The 17,414-nt window shown below is 35.3% G+C and overlaps 1 protein-coding gene across 1 annotated transcript in view; it reads right to left on the bottom strand.

Annotated features, from left to right (window-relative positions):
- Positions 1 to 313: 313 nt before the first annotated feature.
- Positions 314 to 17,414, bottom strand: part of specc1la (sperm antigen with calponin homology and coiled-coil domains 1-like a) — a 34,306-nt gene continuing 17,205 nt past the window's right edge. Inside the window, exons 8-17 of the mRNA XM_051117006.1 lie at positions 15,408 to 15,583; positions 14,873 to 15,036; positions 14,641 to 14,783; positions 11,737 to 11,827; positions 9,250 to 9,339; positions 8,210 to 8,372; positions 7,922 to 8,024; positions 5,920 to 6,036; positions 5,228 to 5,287; positions 314 to 2,414 (exon numbers count right to left, since the gene is read on the bottom strand). Of these exons, the coding sequence (XP_050972963.1) occupies positions 2,325 to 2,414; positions 5,228 to 5,287; positions 5,920 to 6,036; positions 7,922 to 8,024; positions 8,210 to 8,372; positions 9,250 to 9,339; positions 11,737 to 11,827; positions 14,641 to 14,783; positions 14,873 to 15,036; positions 15,408 to 15,583 (1,197 nt within the window). The 3' untranslated portion in view covers positions 314 to 2,324. The remainder of the gene's footprint in view (positions 2,415 to 5,227; positions 5,288 to 5,919; positions 6,037 to 7,921; positions 8,025 to 8,209; positions 8,373 to 9,249; positions 9,340 to 11,736; positions 11,828 to 14,640; positions 14,784 to 14,872; positions 15,037 to 15,407; positions 15,584 to 17,414) is intronic.

The raw sequence follows: 17,414 nt of genomic DNA on the forward strand, positions 1-17,414 counted from the left end.
AAAAAAAAAAAAAAAAAAAAAAATCAATTGTGGCACAGACAATAGGGCTCTGTGCAGGAAAGCAGGCCAATTAATTGGTCTCATTCAGAACAAAATGCAATTTTTTTTTTTTGCATTCTCTATGTAATGACTGACGTCACATCTAATCTTAGAAATGGACTAATCATGCTGCACAACACCCATCCTTCACAACAATAAAGAGCAAGAGAAAAACTCAAACACCCACCGTCTTCTTTCCTCAGACCTTTTGCCGGCTTTAAGTGACCTGTTAAATGCGTTTAGGGCAATGATTAGAAAAGCCTTCCAGCCAAATGGGAGGGCGAACACGATTACATTACTTGAATTTCCAGTCCGGAAAGGGGCTGGGAATTAAAACCTCATTTTTTTTATTTCTATATAATACAAGCTGTTCACTGATTCATAGACCCAAAATCAATCTTTGTAAGGTGAAAGCCAAAAATGCATTTCCTTATGCTGCAGAACTGAATGACTAAATCATAAACGTTTATACGCCACGTGACCGATTCATTTAGGACGAACAGTATGTTGATTGCTCTTCACATTTATTTATATAAAAATGAAATCATTTTACCCTTCTTTTATTAAGATAATGCTCTCATAATGATAAAAAACCTAAACAAATGGCAGCGAAAGAAAGTTCAGCATTCAATAAAAGAAAACGGGCACAAATTAATCATCTAAAAGGCAACAGAGCTGTAATGCATTCATATAAATGTGATGAAAGCTAGACGAAGCACATTAAACACAAAGAACACTCTCAGGTCCACCTCAACATGTCTTGTTTAGTTAATTAAACTGATATGATGCTCATGAACAAAACATTTGGTCAGGCTCTAACTGGGACTAATATAAAGATTAATCTGACACTTATTTGTAATTATTATAGGATCACGGTCCAAAGGTAAAGTCGCTCAGCAATGCAGTTTGGAATAAATCTTAAACGCTTACCAGGGAAACTGCAGATTTGTCTTTCAGATGTTCAAGAGCTAAAAATAGCTCTCCACACCCTGGAATTTGAATAGGAATTATTTCAAACAATGTGAAATACTTCCTGGCGAATGGAAATATTAAATACTCTATTAAAAGAATCAAAGGTTTTAGAAAATCAGACACATACCTCACATATTTTCAATGCACGCATAAAAAATTCCTATTTTTTCATTATTGGTATTTATTTTTATGTCTTGTTTTACCTTTAAAGTGTTACTTGCAGACAGGTGGGAAACGTCAAAGTCTTTCAAACTCATGAAAAGAGAGCGATGCCTGAATTCAGCACAGCTGGAAAACAGGATATACGTGACAAACTCTCCATATTAATGCACTGAAATGTAGCTTCATTTACATTTTGAATTAGTGCAGGTAAAATGGCTTTTGTGCTTTGCAAACAATAAAATGTGCGGGTGTTGGATATGAATCGCATTTGATTATTCATCTTGATAAATATCAACAAGACTTTCTTATCCTGAGAAAGAACATACCATTTGATTAGTACAGAAGGAAGTTAGCTTACAAACATAAAGACATGATGACTGATTTTTGGTATACTATTTCAGACTAATACACTGGACAGTACATGCACATGTGCTGCTGATCTGAATATAGTGTTTACTACAGTATCATACTGTTGGTGAGCAGCACTAATGTCATATGAAATGGCTCAATGGGTTACACAAGCTTATTGCTGACCTCCCTATTTAATATGTAGTATTTCAAGCCAAGATCCGTCACAGTCGTAACTTAACGCGCCCATGCAGGGCTTTCAAAACAATCCTGTAAAAAAAAAAAGTTTAACCACTGACGGTGTGCTAACTCCTATTAGTGTACAATTCTCCTCTACTGAAGTGCTTCTCCAATGAAGTGTTACAATTAGGCACTGCTTTGAGCAATCCGCACGTCTCGCTCTTTGAAACAAGTTCCACGGTTGTGAATTAAGGTGAGGAACTTGCTCCAGACGCCTGTCTGGATGCAAGAACTCAAGGTGGCGAAAGGCACGGGGTCGCAAGCGGGTCCTTAAGGTTGATTTCAAATCCACAGTCTCAGATCATCCACACTAAGAATTAGTGACTAGGTGTAGTCTGTAGTGTTAGAGTCACACGACAGTGAGTCGAAGCATTATCAAGGCAAACTGATTTTGCATTAGCGTTCCACTGTAGAGATTTTCTCTGATATATCGATGTCCTTGTGATGGGTTTAATATGACTTTGTGCTAGGATTAGGCCTAGATGATATGGCGGGATGTTGCACTCAGGTTAGTTGGTGGAGATTTGTTGCATTGGTTTGACAATTTATAAAAGTACATGTGCTCAGGTCTCAAAATACTTGTAGATTGCGGTGACGTAAGTCATAACACTCTGCCAGTCCGGTCTTTCTGTATGGACCATGTCGTTGATGTCCTGAAAGAGAAAGAGAGAGAATGCGAAATTAAAGTGTGTTTGAGAGAGGCACATTATATCAATTTGGTTGAAATTCCTCAACTGTTATGTAAAGCAACACCCATTTTACCTTGTCAAAAACAGCTCTGTTTCGGTGCATGTCTATTTAAATGACCTTTTTTTGTGCATTCGGTGGCACGTTACCATCAAAAACAAAACTAACTCACTGTGTCCTCAGTGGCTCTGATGCCAGGAGAAAATGAAGACTCTTATGTTCACTTTTACATTTAACTACAAAACACCTAAATTGCTTACGAGACATTGTTGTCACTACAGCTGCTCAAGCTTAAAGAAAATGTCAGACAGCGTACAGCTGGCTGGGGGAGGAAATATGCAAATACGGGACAGTCTGTCAGCAATTGTGAGTGGGGCCAGAGCAGTATGAAGTCATACTGTTCATTATGTCAAAATGACTTGATAATTGATAATTCTGTTTTTTGTTTTTTAAAAGGAGCGAATGGATTTTTATCATTGTAGCGTGTTGTGTCCACACACTGCTTAGACACATTTATATACAAACACCATGTAAAAGTAAATTTTGCATCCAATATCCCCTTTAATATCTAAAATTTAAACAAAATACTTTATATAGATCTGTCATTTTAATACACTACCATTTAAAAGTTTGGGGTCAGCAAGGAATTCAGCAACTGATTAAAAGTGACTAACAATTTCTATTTCAAAATATTGCAGTAAGCACCATTCAAGCGCTCTAAGACATTTAAGCACATATGAAAAAAACACATTATCTAGCAAGCCTGTAATTACCTAAATCAATGATTTAAAACAGCATTTTTGACAAATCCAGGTAATCTACCATAGAATTATGATGTTTTTTAATGTTTAATGTTTATGACTGTTATAGCACCAGCTATGGTCTGATCTCCTTAAAACTGCATGCTGTTTAGAATCACGTCGCATGCGTTTCATGAAATTTTAAGTTTTCCTTTAGGCTTTATAGGATTTTGGGTAAATTTGGACAAGCCCCTTTTCTAAACGACACCATTATAGCTTCCCAAAGAGTAAATTTCAACATTTTTTTTTGATGATTATTGACCTAGAGAGTCCAGAGAACTGTACTGCAGTGGTTTTCTCCAGATTGAGTGAAAAACCCAGGACTAGTAGTAGTACTAGAAAGTAGTTTTTTATTTTACATCTTCTCAATCATTTAACAAACTAATTGATTGACAGTAGTGGTTATAGAGGCAAAGTTGTTTAGAATGAGGAGCTCAATCGTATGATATGAATATCACATGTATGTGCGAAGAACCGCGCAATGTACAATTATTTACACCAGGGGTGTCAAACTCCGGTCCTGGAGGGCCACAGCCCGGCAGAGTTTAGATGTAACCCTAATTAACCACACCTGATCCAACTAATCAAGTCCTTCAGGCTTAATTGAAAACTGCATAGTATGTGTGTTGGAGCAAGGTTGGAACAAAACTCTGCAGGGCTGCGGTCCTCCATGAACTGAGTTTGACACCCCTGGTTTACACCCTTGAAAAATGCCCCCCCAGTGGCTTTTGGAGCCGTGAATCAAAAGGGCCCAACAAGTTTTGTTCCAATTGGCCTCCGTTAACTTCGTCTAATAGGTGCTTAAACTTCACTGGCCAATGGTGGCCATGTTTTTTTTTGATACATGGCCACATACGCAAATGTCCTTATAGACAATTGTGGCACTTTGGACCAAGACTGTGATTTTCATATTGATAGGACAAATTGTTGCGTAGGTATAGCCATTTTTATGTGTTTTTTTCCTCTAATAGCGCCACCAAGTGGCCAAGCTCCGTAATCTTTTTCCTGTGACCTCAGATTGAGCTCTTACATAAGTGTTCTGAGTTTTGTGGAGATATATTATTCCGTTCAGAAGTTATAGGCATTTTACCAAAAGCGACCCCGCCCCTTTCAAACATTTTGGTGTTTCGTTGCGACCGCGAGTCAAAAGTTCAACTTTTTTGTTAATTATTGAAATTCACTTTCCAGAGAATATATCGAATCTGAGGCATGCGTTTTTTTCCGTAGTGAGCCAAGGATTCCAATGACACAAGACACTTGAGCCTACAACTGACAGTTAAGGAGTTATGAGCGATTTCATAATCCCTTGAACCCCTTACAAATCCATTCATCAAAAAGTCCCAGAATAAAGTCTGACAACATTTCAACATAGATAATGTTTCTTGAGCAGCAAATTAGCATATTAGAATGATTTCTGAAAGATAATGTGACACTGAGGACTGAAATTTTAGCTTTGCTCTCATATAATTATATAATAAATATAATATATAAAAAAAACTGCAGCCTTGGCAAGCTTAAAAAAGATTTAGGAAAATAACTACTGTATTACTAGCACACAAATGTCCATTTGAAAAACCTAGTCACTGATTGTCTATTAAATTCTAGACAAAACATAACATGAATAACATATATTCTTTATGGAAATTCAGAGGTGCTTTCAGTATGTGCCTGCTGAACTTATTGTCTAAGTAGTTCACAATAGAGAAGAAACAATTCTATACAGTGTGCTATAAGTAAACACCGCTGGCTGATAATTAAGTGTTTCCAGCTTTTCACCTGCTGTCAGCTTACAGGATGGGAGTGGATGACAGAAATATTCCAACATGATGATTAATAGAGCGCCTCAGATCTGCATTAGGTCATTGTGCACGTTGCTCCAGTGCAAACCGGAGCTCCTGAACATGTTTGTGTACAAACTACAGGCCTGAATGAGCTGTTGTGATCAAGCTAATGCAAAATATCCATTTAAAACCGCTTACCAGAGTGGACTTGATTCCCACACTTTCTGCAGCTTGGAAGGCCAAGGTGAAATTTCGTCTCTGAAAATACAAACGAATGCTTGTGAGATTAACAACAAATAAATCGAGATTAACCTAAAAAGACAAATGTCTGTTCTCATAGGTTTGAAAAAACAAATGCCACTTGATTTGATTTTTGTTATTTATTCAATGACGTACACTGCCAGTCAAAAGTTTTCGAACAGTAAGATTTTTTATGTTTTTTTAAAGTACTCACTAAGCCTGCATTTATTTGATTCAAAGCACAGCAAAACAGTGAAATGATGAAATATTTTTTACTATTTAAAGTTTTTTAACAGCACATCTGCACATTAGAATGATTTCTGAAGGATCACGTGACACTAAAGACTGGAGTAATGTTGCTAAAAATTTAGCTTTGATCACAGGGATAAATTTTATTTTAAAATATATTCAAATAGAAAGCAGTTATTTTAAATTAGTAAAAATATTTCACAATATTACTGCTTTTGCTGTATTTTGTGTCAAATAAATGCAGGCTTGGTGAGCAGAAGAGGCTTCTTTAAAAAAAAAAAAACATTAAAAAGCTTACTGTTCAGAAACTTTTGACTGGTAGTGTAACTGTCAAAATACTTTTTGGGGCCACTGAGGTAGTGTTATATGACACAGTCATGATGCAGAACTCATGTACTTGCCTTGTCCTGACTGTTGAGCTCTTGATAGGGAATATGAGCAGGAAGGTACGTGTGAAGAACAGCACAGAAGGCCAGTCCATCATTCCAACTGCTGCTGAAGTTGGTAATGTCAATGTTCTGCATAACAAACAGACATGACAGATCTGCTGAATTTTGCATTAGGAATAACTAAAAATGTAGGATTATGAAAATAAAGGTGCAGTACATTTAAGCAATGAATTGTGTGCAGTTCAGTGTAGCACATTCAATAGAAACTTCCCCTACTTTGCAAAATGTACTCATCTTCATGTGGTGTAAAATGAATCAGACTTCCTGTTCATACCTTCTCCCACAACCCCTTTTGTGTGTTAAAGAACAAAATGACACATTTCAGATCAATTTCTACAAATGTCCACAATGCCTTGAATTCCACTTTTCATTGTAATGAAAGACTTCAGCCTCCCAGACATCCTTCTTTAGGGATGAGTAAGGAGTGCTGAAAGCAATAAAGATACTTCTTTTGTTTCTACATTATTTTGACACTTCTATCTAATTATACAAAAAGCATCATGCCATTTCTCTTCCGTTGCACTTTGATAAGGATCAGTTGTGATCACATCTCATAGTTTCAGATGTGGGTGAAGTCTTGGTGGTTAACACAACCAGAAAAAGGAGATAAAACTCATGTTTACTTCGCTTCTTAAAATATGTGCAAACAAGCAGGCTTAACCATAATAAACAAATGCAGCTTAATGTTATGTATTTGACCTTTCAGTGTGTATTAGAAAACTACTGAGGATGGAATTTAAAAATGAGGGGGAAATAATAATAAAAAAAAATCCATTAACAAATCAATAAAAGATGTAGAGACTTCATGTTGCTTAAGGACAATGTAGCTTTTCATAAATAAAAATGCCCCGATGATGCAAATTCAACGAGTTTGTTCTCAGGGGTGCTGCTGACGACTCTGTTTTGCGTCAAGTGCCATTTAAAGAGTCAGAGAAATCCAGCAGACTTCCTGGTGAGGATCTTGATAAACAGTGACTATGACAACCACACAAGCTTTTCTGGAAGAGACAGACTTTGTTTAAAAAGTAAGAAAGAGCTTTTCACTGAAATCTGACAAAGGGAAAAAAAGATGGATCTAACAGGTATGACGAAGGCCAGCATTACAGCTATTATTCTGCAGAAAAAAATTACATCTGAGATTTAGCAAGAATAAAACTTCCAAGCAATCCAGAAACCTACAGTGACATGAAAGTGACAGCATCTACAATATATTAAGAGGACAGTTGGAGCAAAAAATATAAAAAGTCATCAAACGTAGAAGGTAACCTAGCAATGTGTTTTTTTATACATTAATATACATTAACAGGTAAATATATTAAATTTTTTACACAAACATTTTAAAAGCGGGTGGAGGGATTGAATTGCTTTACACACTGAAGGTGATTTGAGACGAAACGTTTGTGTATTTTCCTATTGGTGATGTATGTAAAATAAAATGTAAAAAGAAGACTGTTTTTAGTGAGTGCGGATCAAGATTTTCCATATTAAACATAAGTAAACATAAATATAAGATTATTAATAAATAATATATGACCCTGGACCACAAAACCTGTCTGAAGTAGCATGGGTATATTTGTAGCAATAGCCAAAAATACGTTGTATGGGTCAAAATTATTGATTCTTCTTTAATGCCAAAAATCATTAGGATATTAAGTAGGATATTAAGTAAATGTGAACCTATTTTGTAAATTTCCTACCGTAAATGTATCAAAACTTAATTTTTGATTAGTAATATGCATTGCTAAGAACTTCATTTGGACAACTTTAAAGGTGATTTTCTCAATATTTTGATTTTTTTGCACGCTCAGATTCCAGATTTTCAAATAGTTGTATCTCAGCCAAATAGCAAACATCATAGCAAACCATACATCAATGGAACACTTATTTATTCAGATTTCAGATGATGTATATATTTCGAATTGACCATTATGACTGGTTTTGTCACAATACCAACCTGATAACCCTCGGTTTTCTTCTGACACCACCTCAGCAGTGCATTTCTTTTAGAACCACCATATTCGCGTGCCAAAGCTGACAGAGGGTCTTTCCGCTCCTCTCTAAAACACAGATAAACAAACCATAGCAAGTATTATCAGCTCAAGCATTTTAGATTCATATCGCAGAATATTTTAAACTGGTCAAGATGCATGTTCACTGAGGGCAGTGACACTTGAAAATCAAAACAAAAATGTACACGATACATCGTGTGTAGGTTACAGTGAGTTGTAGGGCAGGTGCGTACCGAAGGCGGCTGCGCGCTGTGGGGTTAACTGAGGCTGTGGGGGACGAGGAAGAGGACAGAGAGAGAGGAGGTGCAGCAGAGCCCATGGCTATCAGAGAGGAAGCTGGGCCTCCATCAGGAGCACTGATATCCCTCTTCGCCTCTTCACTGCTTCTCCGAGACACTAAACAGTAAAGAGAGGGAGAAGACTGATCATTTTTGGGTAACAGTAGATATATCCTAGCAGTATAAAATTCCTTTCTGTCTTAATCCTTAAAGTGATAGTTCATCCAAATATATAAATCCTGTCATTAATTACTCACCCTCATGTTGTTCCAAACCCTAAAGACCTTTGTTCATCTTCAGAACACAAATTATGATATTTTATTATTTAAATTATTTATATTAATATTCGCCGCCATTTATGAGAGTACCATACCTTACATTATTGTCTTTGGAATATAAAAATATCCATGAATAATGGTAAAATATTTTAAATAAATCAAATTATGACCAAATTTTTTAGACTTTATGATGCATTGCATTATTAATTTTAAAAAAAAGTAATGTTACTAAATTGTTCTCAAAACAAATTTTTGCACCAAATGTACACTACTGTTCAAAATTTGAGTCTGATGTTTATAAATAATAATAAAGACTGCATTTATTTGTTAAAAAATACAGTGAAATTGGTAATATTGTGATATATTATTGTTTGACTTCAGTCAGTGTTTATATTACAGTATTTTTTTTAAATATATTTCATTTCTGTGATAGCAAAGCTGAATTTTCCAGGCTTCAGTGTCACATGATCCTTCAAAAATCATTCTAATATGCTGATTTGCTGCTCAAAAAACATGAATTATTAGTAGTATCACACTATTTAAAACAGTTGTGCTGCAACAATTTCTTTGAAGAAAGAAAGACATGAACATCTTGGATGACAAGGGGGTGAGTAAATTCTCTTTTAATACTTACTGCCTATATGAGTGCATTAGTTGAGTGTTTATTATAAGCATAGTGTCTATATTAATCTTATTTTAAATGGGTTTAAGTTTCACCTGTGATTGTCTTTGATGTGTCCATGTTTGAGACTCTCTGAAGAGCTGAAGTGGGACGACTGCCATTGGCTGCTCTTAGTAGATGCTCAGCTGCAGACAGAGAAAGAGACATTATGTCATAATCAGGATTTCAATATCTGTTATCAGTTCATCTGGGAGTTAAATATAATTCTGACAGTAATAGGAAAAAACACAACGGAAGGAAAGAATGAATGTTGCGCTCCACAAACACACGATGCTAACTTGACAGATTGACAATAAAATGTTATTGCACATTAAATCAATGACAATCAAATGCTATTACATGAATAATCAAAGAAATCAATCTATAAAAATGAAAGGAACATGAGAAAAAAAAAAAAAAGAGTAACGTTGACAACCAGTAAAAATAGCTATAAAGGGTCAGACAGGGCGAACGATCACCCCCACATGAAGGCCAATCAAAACACTGTCATTTCCACAAAGGTTGATAAGAGTTCGCAATAAGCTGCTGAACGAGCTCTATGCCCTCTCCCGCATGTTCACAAACACACACGCCTCCCTTTTCCAGAATAATAATGGTGAAAATGAGTGGGGAGGGGGTATTGAAACCCAAGTATTTGTTCATACTTGGTGTATTTTCGCATGAGTTATCACATCTGAGGTCACTATGAGTTCACTGCTGCCTTTGCTGGATCATAAACCTCTAGTGTCGGGAAACAGGCCACTTCTTCCTAAGAAACAACCTCTTAGATCCAAATCCCACAACATCCACACCATTACAACTTCTGGAAAAACTGGGTGCTATGATTCACATAATGCATTTTTGTTTTTGCAATGGGTCATTTAAAAACTGCATTTGTTCATTTACCAGGTCAGGGTGGAGCGGCACAACAGGAGCACCACACCTTTTGACTAACACATTTCCAGTTTTGTGTGATTACTAAAAAAGTATTTTTAAAAATAATTTTATTGAAACTGCACTCACAAAAATAATTAGAAGTTAGTATACACTTCCTGGAATGAAAATCCCAATTTTAAGCTTCCTTGACTGATCAGGTTTTTAGTAATAATTTGACAGATACTAAATAGTGGGCGGTTAGTCTTAGCATCACTTATTAATTAAATACAATTATTAGTTATGTAATTTTTTTATAATGCATTTAACCGTATGACCTTATACAAATAGATCATTAATAAATAGCATGAAATTTATATAAAGGACCTATTTGTTTTTATTTTGTTTGTTTGTTAATTTATATATATATTTTTTATATATAGTGCCATCAAATCGATTAATCGTGATTAATCGCATCCAAAATAAAAGTTTGTGTTCACATAATATGTGTGCTTACATGTATATATAAAAACACACAACGTAGATGTATATATTACACAAATATAATATATACGTATACGTAAATATTTCTTAAATATATATGTACTCATATTTATATATGATTTTTTATATAATATATAAATATACATTACATTTATTCCTAAATATATGCATGTTTGTATGTATATTTATATATACATATAAATATACACAGCACATACACGTTATGTAAACACACTTTTATTTTGGATGCGATTAATCACAATTAACTGATTTGACAGCAGTGGTTACATATGAATTCTGTTACTTTTTCTGTTGCTTTTGGTATATACCAACGTGACCTCTACAACAAACATCTGGTTGGCGACAATAAAGCATACTTTGAATCTTTGTGATTGTGATTTTTTTTAAACTGTTATACGTTATTATAAAACACTGAACATTCTTATTAAACCCTTTCATCACAATTATATTTTATAAACTCAATGACAAATACAGTGCATTTTTCTTCAATAAATTTAAAATGTAATTAAATGTAATCAATTAAACTTAATATTATAATGTTGGTGTTATAACAATTAGATGTTAAAACAAACCGACAGACATTTCCATTGGCTACTGAAAGGAAAAGGCTGGCAGGACTTGAATCCTCAAATCAATAAAGTAAAAGGGAATAAATTAATCAGTGTATTGAAAGCAACTTTTAATGGTCATTAACTTCAGTTAATGACCATTCGTGAACCTGGACCACAAAACCTGTCATAAGGGTCAATTTTCCCAAAATTGTATACATCATCTGATCTGGAAGCTGAACAAATAAGCTTTCCATTGATTGTATTTTAAAAAATAAAATAAATAAATAAAAATAATAAAATATTGAGAAAATTGCCTTTAAAGTTGTCCAAATGAAGTTCTTAGCAATGCATATTACTAATCAAAAATTAAGGTGTGATATATTTACGGTAGGAAATTTACAAAATAGCTTCATTGAACATGATCTTTACTTAATATCCTAATGATTTTTAGCATAAAAGAAAAAATTATCATTTTAACACATACAATGTATTGTTGCCTATTGCTACAAATATACCTGTGCTACGTATGACTGGTTTTGTGGTCCAGGGTCTCACTTGAAAGGACTGAAAAAGCAAAGTAGCAGTGTTTGTTACCTGGCATGCTGATGTCTGTGTAACTTGGCCTTTTGTCTGTAAGGGAGGAGAGGGGCTTTGCAGCAGCCATAGAGCCAGTGATGGAGTGTCTCTGTAGATGATTAACATAAACAGCATTTAAATCATCTTAATATATCAGCTTACATATTTCATCAACTGGTCTGATCTGAAACAAAGATATTTGACTAAATAACAACAGCAGAGTCACTAGAAGTGAGATAGGATTATGAAAGAAAGTCATAAAAAGAGAAGTATCTCATGTAACCTACTCCACTACTAAGATAGATTCATATCTCCATTTCATTTAAAAACTCCACATGCGCTTTTCTACACTTGAAAAAAATAAAGGAAGCTGTAATAAGACTGAGCACCTGATCTTTGTAAAAGGTTTCTTTCCCTTCACGACTACTTCTTGACGGCTACACATTCACGGCTGGATTGTGGTCAGCTTCTGTTAAATCCCATTGCTCTTTTCCCCTAGAATGCTCCTCCATTTCTACATCAATCAAAAGCGGCTACAGACTGCAGCTAACCTCTCAGGAGGATATGACTTTAGATCTATTTCGTCTTTGTCTGCTGTCCTTATCTCACTTCTCCTTACTTCAATAATGCCCTGACAATCACACCCTTATATATCCTCAGTGCTGAACATTTTAAAGGGTGTCACTTTGATATACGCAGCCAATTTCAAAACCGTTTGCACGCTCCAAGTGTTACACTGAGGTGAGAAATGAGGCTGGTATTCGTGTTGCAAACTGTGCATGAAGTCCAATATGAGCTGAGGTTGTTTTGATACTGCCATTGTCGAGTGAAGAATAGAATCGTACTTTTAAATGACATATCACATTATACTGTATTACTAACAGTAGGGCCCTATGATTTCCACGACATGGAAAACACGGAGGGAATCACAGAATTCAGTCAGAAAAATGGAATTTATTGTATAACAAGGAATATCACGGCCAAATTTTGGATTAATAAATCAAAAGTAGGCTAGTACACTTAAATTAAAACGTGATATAGAGTACTGTTTGTGAATATTAAGCCACAAAAATACTATTTAAAAACTAATCATGCATGTTCTGCGCGTCTCTGTGTGAATGAATGGCACAGTCGCACGGTTTTAATTACTATACTGAAGCACGCGTGGCGCTCGCAGTGTTTTCAGCCTCTGCTGCCTCAATATATGAGTACATGAACACATAATCTCTAGAACATAGCAACCTGTCAAAATAAAAGTTTGGTTTAACTTGAAGAAACTGTGACAGAAATATATTACTTTGTGTAATGATAGTACTATTACTAAATTAAATTTTAAGGAATATTTGCCAGGATAAGTATTAACTAGAATATATAACACGATTTCTGAAAATAAAATAAAATAAAATAAAACAATAATAAATTATATTTAAAAAAAACAAGTTATTACAGATGCTTTTGATTATTAAAATTTAATCAAAAATGAAAAACTGAATTTTGTGTGTGTAAATATATATATATAAAGCTGAATTTGAGAAAAAAATAAAACATTTCATAGGGCCTTAAAAGTAATTTAAACTTTTAATAAACTTTAAACAGAATTTTATAGGGTCCTACAATGGTCAAAATCGACCTTTCTTTGTGTTTTCATTAAAAAAAATTCAAAAGTGCAATATGGCTTTATCCTTTCATCAAGTCTTTTTTGGCTTCCTAAACACCAGTGTGAATGTAATTTAAACTGAGACAATATACCACGAATAAAAAGAGGGTTAGGTCCTTTTTAAAGTTCAGGTACAAGTCAATTCACTGACTATTTTCTGATCTAAGTTTGCTTAGTTAAGAACATGGGTTGGAGCTTGTATTTTTGAACTCTCCAAATGTGATAGATAGAATAACTTAACTTTAAAATGTACAGTATTTTTTACTGTGGAGTTCATATTGTAATATTATCATATTGGAAGATTTGTATATTGTTATAACCCTATAGCATAGCACAAAATTAAAGGAACACTCCACTTTTTTTGAAAATACGCTCATTTTCCAACTCCCCTAGAATTAAAGAGTTGAGTTTTACCATTTTCGAATCCATTCAGTCGATCTCCGGGTCTGGCGGTAGCACTTTTAACATAGCTTAGCATCTCGATCAAAAATTACCAATGTGTTTCGATATTTTTCCCATTTAAACCTTGACTCTACTGTAGTTACACTGTGTACAAAGATGGACAAAAAATGAAAAGTTGCGATTTTTTTTTGATCGGCTGAATGGATCGAAAATGGTAAAACTCAACTGTTTAACTCTAGGGGAATTGAACAATGAGCCCATTTTCAAAAAAAGTGGAATATTCCTTTAAGAACACTTGTTTGATGAGCTAGAAGCAAAGTCACAAAACATTTAACATTTCCCTTCAGCCTTTTCCCTTCTTCAGTTAACAAGCTAACAGCTTAGCTTACAAACTTGGCATAGCAATAACTGCTTAAGAACTCTTGGCAAGCTCACTACAAATTAAACATTTCCGTTTTTTTGTTTTCAGATTGCAAGCTCACAGCTTAGGCTACTAACAGCTCTTTTGATGAACTAGGCGTGCAACACTTTTGATTGGGTAGTGAGGAATGGAAGACAGGATCTCGCTTGAATAGAAACCAAAAACTGTTTCACATCCAGACAGAATCAGAAGTTATGGCTGCGCTAGAAATAAAACGTAAAAGGAAACCAAACCATCCCACAATGGAAATTCCGTAGTTCTCATGAATGAGCCGATGCTGTGAGAAATGTCAAGAGGCCCAAAGGAGGAGGAAGTGCTGCTATCTCAGAGGCTTCCAAGGTTCAACAAGCAGGAAAAGAGCCAGAATGCTACAGTTTGACCTTTACACTGCAAATAAGCACTGTGGAAATGTGTTACGTGTCACTGTGTAACTCTGAGGTACCTGTATGGGTGAGACAGCAGCAGCAGGCGGGGTCTTCATAGGGCTGGGACTGAGAGGTGTGCGAGGTAAGGGGGCGGTCGTGGTTGTGCTCACAGCGGCGGCGGCTGCAGCGGCAGCAACTGCGGTAGCATTTGCTCCAGGACCTGATATCACACCAAAATAGATTAAATCCACATTCTGCGACAATTAAAGATGCCCCATATACATGAAACATAAAAAATAAAAAAAGTACCTTGTGAGGCACTGTCAAAGCTTTTGATGAGTGTTTTAACGGTGGGTGACGGCTCAGAAGATGTAGAGGGACGTCGACTCAGTCCCATGCCCTGCCTGAGTGCAGCCAGGTCCCTCTCAACAGCATTCATGTAGTTATATACACGTCCACGCTCCTCATCTTGCCTTTGAGACAATACAGAGTCACACATTTTAAACACGGATAATCCATCTCCTCATAGACAGGAAACTCTATATTAAATTTTAAATGATCATGTGAGCCTCATCCACTACATATAGGCCTTAATATAATTAAACTCAAACAAAGGTGCTCACAGATAATTCCTGTAAAAATATGCCATCAAGGCTAGGATACAAAATATGCTGTCTTCTAAGATAACCCTAAAATGCACTATTGATTTTTTATAACAAAGTTTGAGATAAGATGTTAAAAACAAGTAACTTCACCACCAAAAACAACAGTATCAATTTTTGCTTGTCACTGTGCAATTTACAGACTGGCATCGCAACACTATGCACTAGGTTTTAACACATACTTGCGGTTTTTAACTTCATCTAATTCTTTGCCCAACTTCTCGTTTTTCTCTTGGGCTTCTTGCAGGCGGCGGCGTAGGTCACCGATTTCCTCTTGAGCTTCTGACTTGATGTCATTAGCAATGACCACAGCAGTCTGCAGATCTGCCTGGAACTGACGCCACTCTGCAGACTCTTCCTGAATATGCAGAAATGCACAGAGGCACAGGTTTAGTAAGAATAATTATAGACATGTGTTAACCACAACATTTATTAATAAACAGAAAAGGTGGTGTCCTCCAGTCATATGACTTAGGCTATGTTCACACTAGTGTGTTTTCACTTTAAAATGCATAACTTTTGCTACGGTTACGCCTGTCGTTTACACTACTCTGGTGTTTTCAACCCTTAAAAACTGAGACTTTGGAAAATGCTGCAGACCCTGTTTTAGTTTGAAAACTCGGGTTGTGTTTTAATGTAAACGGATGGTGTGGCTGCCCACACATTTGTGACAACCGAGTAAACACTAGCATCATGTTTATTATGAATGGTCATGTGACATGTTTTCGGTTGTGTAGTGTGAACAGAGATCGTTTCTGAAAGTGAAAACGCCAGTGTAGATGATCATTTCCATTTCAAAACACTGTTTTAAAACAAAAACGCACTAGTGTAAACAGGACCTTAAAGGGAACTCTTGTTCATCGTCAGAACACAAGATATTTAAGATATTTTTGATGAAATCTAGGAACTTTCTAACCCTGCACAGACAGCAAGGCAACTGACACGCTGAAGGCCCAGAAAGGTAGTAAGGACGTTGATAAAATAGTCCATGTGACATCAGTGGTTCGAACGTAATGTTATGAAGCTATGAGAATAGTTTTTGTGCGCAAAGAAAACAAAAATAACGATTTTATTCAATAATTACTTCCCTTTCATGTAGGGCTGTGCGATATGATAGACCACTTCTCAATTTTTTAAGATTTTTATTAACCCTCTAGTTAAAGAAAATTATATTCCAAGTGCACCAAACATGAAGTTGTCAACATGATGTAAATGTACAAACCACTTCTGAAATATCAGAAAAGATGCATGAACTACATCTACATCTTGTATAAACTTGTCTTATACGTATTATATGTTAAGAAATAATACGAGGAAAATGCTTTACAAAAAATAAAATAAAAATCTCAAGGTAATTCAAATTCAAAATGACTGAAGGTATAACACCAGACCATTATTAACTATAAATGTTGTGTAAAAACAATGAACAGACATTTTTGAGCCTGTCATCATGACGCAAACATGGAATATAGACATACAGTAGTACTACTTCACAGTTTTTTTTTTTTATTAGATTGCGCTGCTTTTCCATTGTTTTTTCTATGTAAACATGGACGTGTTTGACTGTTGTCCTCGCATCTATTCCAGCATCTTATGCATAAAACAGCATTATAAAAACACGGTGCTCAAAAGAAGTTCACTCCCATCTTCTTGCATGTTTTTTCCTATTCCACTGCCCATGAAACCCTCTTTATTGTTATCATTGGCATATTGTCGAAGTGTCTAATTCTAACGTTTGGTAATATTTCTATTCAAATTCTTCGACATGGAGTAGAAACTGAATAAAGTTGTTATTTTTCTTTTCTTTGTGCACAAAAAGTATTCTTGTACCTTCCTAAAATTATGCTTGAACCACTTATGTCACATTTTAACGATGTCCTTACTACCTTTCTGGGCCTTGAACGTGTCAGTTGTGTTGATGTCTATTGAAGGGTCAGAAAGCTCTTAGGTTATCAAAAATATTTTCATTTGTGTTCTGAAGATAAACGAAGGTCTTTCAGGTTTGGAATGACATGAGGGTTAACTAATGACAGAATTTTCATTTTTGGGTGAACTATCACTTTAAAGGAGAAGTCCACTTTCAGAAAAACAATTTACAAATAATTTACTCAACCCCTTGTCATCCACGATGTTCACGTCTTTCTTTTTTCAGTCGTAAAGAAATTATGTTTTTTAAGGAAAACATTTCA

The sequence above is a fragment of the Labeo rohita genome, chromosome 8, assembly GCF_022985175.1.
Source record: "Labeo rohita strain BAU-BD-2019 chromosome 8, IGBB_LRoh.1.0, whole genome shotgun sequence".
Lineage (NCBI taxonomy): Eukaryota > Metazoa > Chordata > Actinopteri > Cypriniformes > Cyprinidae > Labeo > Labeo rohita.